Raw genomic sequence first — 9,426 nt, 5'->3', positions numbered from 1 at the left:
TACAGCAGAGCGCGCTCCCGACACCCCTCCTCCTCAGCTTCTCTGCCCTTTCACAATAAAAGTCTTTGTGCTCTTCAGAGGCCAGGATTTACAGTTTACCAAGGGGCTGGTGCTGTATACAGTGCAGTCTCAGACAGCTAGTCCAAATATTTCATTTCTTTCCCAATCTAAGCCGAATATTTTTTTATTACAGATAATAATGTCATCTTAAGGAAACATAATGTAACTTTGTGACCTCATAATATGAGCTTTGGAGTCATTTTGATGGTACAGTGTGGTGTAACAGGCTGAATTGTGTCTCTGTCTCTTGGGTGGAGGATCACAGCGTCACATACATGTTCACTTCAACATACATAAGTTTTCAACACATCACATCGTTCTGATGTCATGAGTTTATTTTTTAGTCAGCACCTACATTACATCTGATACTCTTTTTCCGCTGGTCAAAAATTCACTTAAATTCATTCCCACAAAACATTAAGATCTGGCTTTTGTGTACAGTGGGAATGTGTAAACTCTGTATTTACACCCGGGTCAACTGACTCTAGAGCAGCCACAGGTTTTTATCACCTTGGCCCGCTGATCTAGACACAAGACCCAGGTGAACACACTAAATTCCACATCATCAACATCCAGTGGTGGCACATGAATAAGGAAGGAATTTGGGACGCGGACGATTCAAAGATGTTTTATTACTGCACACAGTGTTGGAAGTGGAGCTCCGCTCATTCCTGTGAAAGCTGCTCAGTGGTGTTTTTGAAGCCAAAAAAGCTCAACTTCCTGGTTATGAAAATACCTGGACTTCTGACCAAGCCGGCAAAAGTGCAGTTTAGTGTCCGGCTAACCCCAATGGGGGTAAAACAATTCAATCATACTGCTCTTCTAGACTTTCCAAAGGTTACTGGACCAAATGGATCTAATTTTGATTTGTTTCACAGTGGTGAAACTGAAGCAGTTGGTGGCGCAACATCACACAAAATTTGAATTTCTATCTTATGTTGCTTTAACAGTTTTATTAGTTTTTAAAGTTGAATCTTGCTGAAAAGTTGAAAATGTCCATGAATTCATAACATTTTAGTATTTACGTATGTCCCACTTTTGTTTTAATGAGAGCAATGACTGAGCTGGCATAACTCCACACGTTTGAACAAAATCAGATGACTCATGTTAAGTAGACATGGTCCAATATGCCTTAACACATGGCCTCTGTGGGCTTTAAAATGTACACATCTATTCTATAACATGAAGTGCTGATGATGAGTTCAGGAGTCTCACAGCCTGGGGAGAGAAGCTGCTCTGGAGTCTGGTGGTATGACAGCAGACACTCCTGTATCCTGTGTCAGACGGCAGCAGGCTGAGCAGACTGTGTCTGGGTGGGTGTTGCCTTGCCTTAGAGCTCTGTGCTGCTGGAAAACTGGTTCTTGGCATTCATGTGGAAACCACTTGACACAAACCACTCACCAAAACACAGATCATGTAGACCTACAGTGTCTCAGAGGATGAGGAGAAGTTTCTAAACCACTCTAAACCCCTGCACAGAACTGACTCCACCCTCCACCAGTAGCTGAGAAGCGCCACTCCAATCTTCAGAGACATGCTCCACCCTCTGGTTTGATCTTTGTGGAGAGGGATTCTCTGTTCTGTGAGACTACATAGCAGGCGGTTGAATATGTAATACCATGTCTACACATGTGCTCCATCAAATAAGCCTCATGATGGCTAAAGAGGCATCCACGTTTTACTTGTTGTACAGACGCAATAAGGAGATTGCGCACCTCAGCTCTACATGGCCGCTTCAGAACCCCTCAGAAAAACTTGTTGAGCTTAACACCATGGTGCACCCTTGGAGCAGAACTAAAAAAAGCGGTGCAGCTCCGTGTTTTGTACTGAAAAAAACCCCCACATACACCTGCCTTAAATTCTTTCTTTTACATATTAATCCGCCACTGAAAATAGTCCACAACAAATGGCAGTATTTGCTATAAACTACAGTGACCACCCGTTTAAGGAAATCCTAGAGTCATTTTTATGAAACAAACTGTACATCCGTGAGGCGTTTTTAAAGGCTCATGCCACCGACATTGCAGGGCAGTCAGGGGTACTGAGAGACGGAGAAACACTTGTTGGGGATGGTCGTGTCCTGGAATTTGTTGAAACCAAGAAGATTATAGACTAACGTAACATAGCAATAACATCAGCCATATCCTTTCAATAAAATATGAGGCTAGTAGCATGTGCTCTGGTGTACTGGGGGACACCTCTACCATGGGTTCAGATTGTGTTTAGATTTATGACAGTGCTTGTACTGCAATTAAGAAAGTTCAAGGTCACAACAGAGTGGCATTTAAGCAGACTAGAGGCAATTTTTTGCCAACTGAGCAACCTTTTGCGAAATGGGCAAAAGGCTTGTTTGAGGACACTATAGAGCAACTAAGAAACATTCAATCCTGCTTACAGGGATTTTTCTGCAATTCATTGCTCTCCCATAACTTTGGAGGACTTGCACGACATGAATGATCAGCTGATTCGGATGTCCTGACATCAACAGGCACTGTCAATGCTCTCACACCTCTCGTTTTGGTTCGTTTGGTTGCAACCAAGGATAGAAAAGATACAGATGCAGTGTTTGCTTGCTGTTCGGCCCGGCTTGTGGCGTTGACACTGACATTTAACAATCGAACTAAGAGGAGTAAACATGAGGTTATCCAGACTGACGTGTAACTCATTGACTGGACAGCTTTCACACCAGCCTCAATGCACTGAACCTGACACAAAGATCTACGGTCTGTTGGTTAGGAGTCACTTGGTTAGGGGTTAGGAAAAGATTGTGTTTTTGCTTAAAAACCACAAACACAACTTGAGGTCATAAACTTGTAATGTCAATGTTATATAATACATTTTTGAAATGCTTCTATGGCACGGAGCCGATGATAAACACGTACAGCGTATGAGTGGTTTGTAGAAACGTTATGTGCCAGCATTTTATCCTGACCACAGAGCTGTCCTGCACACACATCTGTCAGACCTCACACCACCTGACTTTGATAGATGCTTTCTGTTGAAATATTTAAACCAAATCCGAGATAACTCTGATGACAGATAACCCCAGTCTAACGGTGGCTACAGGCGTGGTTCCTGTGTGTGCTGCAACTTGTCATGGTTGTTCGACATTGTATTGAGCTGTACTCCTGCCCTCCTATGATTAACTCGTGATCATGAGTAAACAAGGCTCAAGGCTGTAGATTTTGGAAATACTGAGGTCCTGGATTTAAGTCAACCATCTCTCAGAAAAATGTAACCAGAAACCATATGTTAAAGGACAACTTTGGTCGATTTAAACATGCAGCTTCATCGCTCAAGCTACCCTTGACTTGCCAATACCGAACACGCGAACACATTTGGTCCAAACATTGCAGGGCTCCGTGAATGGAGTGTTAGCATTGACAGCTAACAGCAGTCTGGTCTAGCTACCGGAAGACACGAATGTCAACAAACCGGTATTCAGCTCCTTGCACAAACACACTTTTTTAACTACTTTTTAATTCATACTGAGTCATACACGCTACAGTGCTGTGTTGTAAGCTGTCTGCTGATGTTGCATAACTTTTGGGGTGAGATGTGGAGCATGTTAAGATGCTTAAAACACAGTGTAAAATTCTGACCCCATGCTGTTAGCTGTCAATGCTAACTCTCCATTCACGGAGCCCTGTATTCTCTGTACATTTTATTTGTCACCATGTCTCCTGCAAAACAAAAAAACTATTTCCCTGACAATAACCATACATAATCTGAGAAAAAACTGTTTACTGTCTACATGGATTAATTTAGACAAAGACATATGAGAATTTCCCCAACTGTAAACACTGATCAGTCCTTTATTAATTGAGCTAAAACTGGTCGAACTGTGTCTTCAAGAAATCAGACTACAAAGCCCACTGTTGCCTTTATAATAGCATTCCAAATGAAACCGCATGGAAAAACACAAGAATGGACTTGATGACGTTCCCTTCAGCAGCGTTACCGTCAGGAAAGGAACATCTAATTGAATTCAAACGAATGAAAGCCTCCACAGTACCCAGCTGAGTAGCATCCAGACTGAATGCTACACACTGCTCGGTGATATTTCTCCACCGAGAGCGCGTTCTCGGTGCCAGGGCACGCGCCTCGACACGACTTGAACGAGCGACGGACACACCTCCCCGGCGCCTCCTCCCCTCCGTCATCCCGCGTTGCATGCTGGGACGCCAAGTTTATCATCGTTCGGGAAAAGATGGCAGACGTGCAGCCGCCACCCCTCCGGAGCCTGGACGATTTTCTCCTGAGCTCGGCCCGCTTCGCCGTGCCCGACGTGCGCGACCTGGACCGCTGGAACAACCGCATCATCAACAACCTGCTGTACTACCAGAGCAATTATTTCCTGTCCGCGCTGGGCCTCCTGCTCATAGTGGGGTAAGTTTCATTATTCTGACGTGGCCCCCCCCCCAAGAAAAATCCTCCCTCCCACAGCGGACATACTGAACTTGTGTTTGGCTTCAGGACTTCAGCTCGGTGTCTTTGCAGCAGACACAGAGTCTCCATCCTGACACACACACACACACACACACACACGGTCACACACTGGTTTGGATGAACTGGTGGAGGTGACGTCTCCACACCTGTCTGCCTGCCTCCCCCTTCTGCTTTCTCTCAGATGAGAAGAAACTGCTGCTCTTCATCGTCTGCCACCCTGACGGGAGGCTGTCAGTTACAGAGAGTGCCCAGAAATCATTTCACAGCCTCTACTTCAGATCAGAGGATGTAAAGTTCTACCTCTAGTGTATTCTTTTAAAAAACATGTTATTTCTTTACAGACACATACACATACAGTCCCTACACAGATGCAGTGCTCAGACACCTCTCTGTATAGATTGGTCCCAGCAGGTCTTGAACCGGCAACCCTCCGGTCCCTATTGAGCTACTACAATCTACAGTCACCTGAAGGTCCAGTGTGAAGGATTTAGGAGGTTCTATTGGCAGAAATGGAAGCTCATTGTTGTAATTATGTGTTTAGAATTGGGCCCTTTATATCTACAGAGGGAGCAGGTCCTCATCTACAGTCCACCATGTTGCACCGCCATGTTTCTACAGTAGCCCAGAACAGCGCTAGATGACGCTAAAATCTACACACTGGACAGTGAGGGTTTGCTCTACATAGTCAACCTGACAATTAAAGATGTTTCACCGAGTGTGAGGAATGTTACATCCTAATTCAGTTTGGTGGCAGAAGCAATAGCCAGCCTTTGTTGCGGTTTCACAGGAATCAAGCAGCCACACTTTGGGATGAAACTAGCTTTATTCTGTATTTCTTTCTTTGCCAGTGTCCAAAATCACTTCCTGTTTCCAAAACACTCACACTGAAAAAAGTGATGGTGGAGCAGGTGGGGGCAGGGTTTCATGGAGAACCGGTGCAATTTAACAACACTTTTCCCCCTCGAGCTAAGGTGTGCTCTGGAAATGTAAATACACACGTAATGCAATTATTTGAATTCTTACTCAGTAAAAATCAACCAATGGAAACTTTGTTTGAAATTCATGAGAACAAGCAACTATATGTAGTGTGAAGTTTGAGCTTGCAGATTGTCATTGAAGTGTCTGCCGCTGTAGTTTTACGTCACCAAGTGTTCCCAACACTTCCTGTTGTCTGTTTTCTCTCAGGTATTTCCAGCCCTTCCAGCTGTTTGTCGGGGCGACTGTGGTCACCTTGTTGTTCGTGGGCTTTGTCTGGGCTGCCGAGAATCAAGCTCCCATTCGACGTTTCCGCAGAAACCACCCAGCAATCGCCTTGTTGGCCATTCTTTTGGCCAGTTACCTCTTCATATCTGTGCTGGGAGGCGTGGCTGTGTTCCTGTTTGGGATAGCTTTCCCTATACTGAGTGAGACACACACACACACACACACACACACACACACACACACACACACACACACACACACACACACACAATCAATCAAGCATAAAATTAAGCCTACATACTTGCCTTTAAGACACTAGTTTTGGGCATTAGTCCAGGGAGGCTCAACATTTTGTGCATGAAATACAAACCAGAGACGGTGGAAGTACGTAAAAATTCTGCGAAGATTCTTGCATTTATCGGCACGAAATGCAATTTTCCCATGGTTAGGGTCGGGGTTAGGGATTTTGTTACAATTTGTACATGACAAGCAATTTTATTTTGAAAAAAGAACGTAATATTGTGAATCCTTGACAGAATTTGACATGCTGCAAGCTGCTTTTGCATTCTCTGACAAAAAAAATGCATAAGTTTTTGTGTAGACTTGAAATGCAGTATTAGCCAGAGTTTTGCTTCTGCTCTGCTGTGTTCACAGACATGTATTTGCATGCACAATGTTTGCATTAATGTCAAATTAAAACTGGAGCAGGTCAAATAACAGGGGGCGTCTTACTAAAATATAATGTAAAACAGTGCTTAAAAAGATTAAGGGAACACTTCATCATCAAAGCATAGCACCAAGTCAGTTAAACTTCTTGGATATCAGTCTGTCCATTTAGGACACAAGTGATTGTAATTCATTTTCACCTGCTTAGGTGCAAAAGAAAGTGACAGCATGTGCAATGGAGGTCCCTATTGAGCTACAGCTGCACGCACCATTGCCAGTGACTCTCCCTCTCGTTTCCCTGACCTAAATCCAATTAAGCTCCAATGGGACGTCAAGTATTGGTGCATCCGATGCCACCAGGTATGGCCACAGACTGTCCAGGAGCTCACTGATGCCCTGATGCAGGTCAGGGCATGGTTGTTCGGGAGATCCCCCAGGGCACCATTTGCCAACTCATCAGAAGCATGCACAGACGTTGTCTGGAGTGCATACAGGCATGCAAGTGCCATACACACTACTGAGTCACAATATGAGTTGCTCTGATAAAATTCACTCAAGCTGGAATCAGCCTGTGATATCAGTTTTGTTACTTTGATTTTGGGTGTGATTTTGAATGCAGTCGTCAGTGGGTTCATGATTTTGGTTTTCATTGAATGTTGTTACATGATTTTGTTCTAAACAAATTATACAGTGTACATCAATGAAGATTTTCGATTGAATAATTTGTTCATCAAGATCCATTGTGTGATAAAGTGGTTCGTTAATATTTTTGAGCTGTGTATATTAAATAAAGGCCTCCCTTTAATGTAAACTTTTTTTTTTTTAAGATGGCTTCTCTGCAGTTGTAATGAATCACAGCCTGGACAGTATTTGAGTATTAATAATTTAACTTGGTAATTTGAGACTGAATGTGTGCAGTAAACCTGAATGAATTGTTAGGACTCAGCATTTTATTCCTTCCTCCTCCTGTGTCTTCACAGTGGTTCTGGTCCATGCATCGGTGAGGCTGCGCAGCCTGAAGAACAAACTAGAGAACAAACTGGAGAGTATTGGTCTGAAGAGGACACCCATGGGGCTGTTTTTAGAGGCCTTGGGACAGGAACAGGAGGCTGGATCCTAGAAAGAAAAAGGAAGATGAGGTGTGCAGGGTGGGGAAGGTTTGGGTACCATCTGATGAAATTGCAATAAAAAATGAATGTAAGGTAGGTGTGAAAATTGGTGGAGAGAAGAAACACAGGAGAAGCAGAGAATTACTGCAGGGCAAGAGGAAGGAGAAAAACAAATCTGAAGAACAAAATGAAGGGTTTAGTTTGTTGTAGAAAGAGCTAATTGGAAGTCTACAGGGAAGGAAGGGTCTCATTCTGTGTTCCACTAGAAACAGAACAGATGCCATATTTAGGGATTCATCATAATCCACAAAGGATCAGAGCATTCCTGGTCTGTTTGCCAAACTTTGCACTTTAAGCTCACTGTTTTGTTTGATTGATTTTGACATGATGCAATTCTGTCTTTGCACTACATTCTATATGTATGCAGTGTCATAGCTAAATGGGCATATTCACATTGACCCATGAGGTGATAAATAATGAAAGGTTCTGCACCTTAAGCCATTGTCTATGTACACACTGACTAGGTTTTTGTGTGTACTCTGCCTACATCCATTATATTAACATTGATCTGTGTTGCGTCTTAACGTCACAAATATGAAATTGAAAGTCATAACATTAAAAAAAAGGTTTAATATTTTGAGAATAAAGTTGTAATTTTACAAGAAAAAGTGACGTGTTCTGTGCTACAGATGATCGTTCAAAACGGTCCAGGTATGGACTCGCACTTCCTGTAACTGGTTTCTATCAGTATTCTTTCCATCAGCACTTTGACGATGAAGCTGTTATTCAGAGAAGAACCTACATTCAGGATATCCTTATCTCTTGACATGTTAAAACTGACTGTCTTTATTGTAAAGATATTTACTTTTTGATAAAATTACAACTTCATACAACCTTAATTTGACAGCTTTTTCTTGTAAAATTACAACTGTGTTTTTGAAATGATCAACTTTTTTGCAGTTAAGACGCTACTCTCAAAACTTTTTCTCACCTTAGAGTGGTTCTTATTCTTCATCATCCAGAGCCATGTGATTTATTTTCTTCCTGCTAAATGACAACTTCAGGGTCTCGGTCTACAATAATGGATGACCAAAGTTTTGATGCTGTGCTCTAGAGTTGGTTAAAATGAAGCAAAATCCTGTTCCACTGACTAGCTCGGATGGATGTATTTAGCTGAGCAGACGGTTGTTACCTTACAGGCAGGACCAAAATCATAACACTCCTGTAATGTTGAAGTCGGGTGACCCGCATTAACTGACTTCAGATGAATTCCCTTTTATTTTAATGTTTATAATGTGTCATGTCGTGTTGAAAAGTGACTTAAATGCTTAAATTAGATGATGATAGAAGGTAAGAGGAGGGTTTATATGAAGTTTATAACAAATCTGATTAGCCGCTTCAATCTAAGACTCTGTGTTGAGCGTGTTCTAGATGAAGGAACAGCGAGAGCGGAAGTGGCATGTGAAGGAAACAAATCCTCTGCTTTAAACAAATCATTTTAGAAACCACATTTCTAAGCCTGTATTTACCCAGAATAGAAGGCTTCACTCACAGAGCTGCCCATTACAGTGCTCCACTGCTGGTCAGTGGGAGTTGCCCAGTTTCCCAGTGCTGGCAAGTGGGAGAAGCCCAACTGGAGCAAATGAATTACTTTGAATTTACCCATAATTCTTTTATAACTTTGTTACCACGAATAACCACTAGCCAATAAAGTGTTTGTCTCTCTGCCAACACTTGTGGTAACTGTAGTTTCCAAGTCTCTCCTTGTAAATTGCTCGTTCTAGCCATGCTAGGTTCAGGGACACGAGAGTCGGCTGGTCATTCAGTCTCCTTGGTCCAGACTAAAATACACTTTTTGGATGGACTGCAAGTTCTATAGAGGCCTATGAGAACATGTCTATATTGACTGTAGTGATCCTGGAGAGACTCTGAGTATTTT

At 42.7% G+C, this 9,426-nt stretch overlaps 1 protein-coding gene across 1 annotated transcript; it reads left to right on the top strand.

Moving 5' to 3' along the window:
- The first annotated feature begins 4,147 nt into the window (after positions 1-4,147).
- On the top strand, positions 4,148-9,426 carry praf2 (PRA1 domain family, member 2). Its single transcript, XM_037090244.1, has 3 exons — positions 4,148-4,449; positions 5,695-5,912; positions 7,359-9,426. Exons 1-3 carry the CDS (start codon positions 4,271-4,273, stop codon positions 7,496-7,498), a joined length of 537 nt encoding a protein of 178 aa, XP_036946139.1. The 5' UTR covers positions 4,148-4,270; the 3' UTR covers positions 7,499-9,426.

The sequence above is a fragment of the Acanthopagrus latus genome, chromosome 23 (genome assembly GCF_904848185.1).
Source record: "Acanthopagrus latus isolate v.2019 chromosome 23, fAcaLat1.1, whole genome shotgun sequence".
NCBI classification, from domain to species: domain Eukaryota; kingdom Metazoa; phylum Chordata; class Actinopteri; order Spariformes; family Sparidae; genus Acanthopagrus; species Acanthopagrus latus.
Note: the sequence above shows the minus strand (reverse complement) of the source record. Positions and strands in the feature narration are given on the sequence as shown.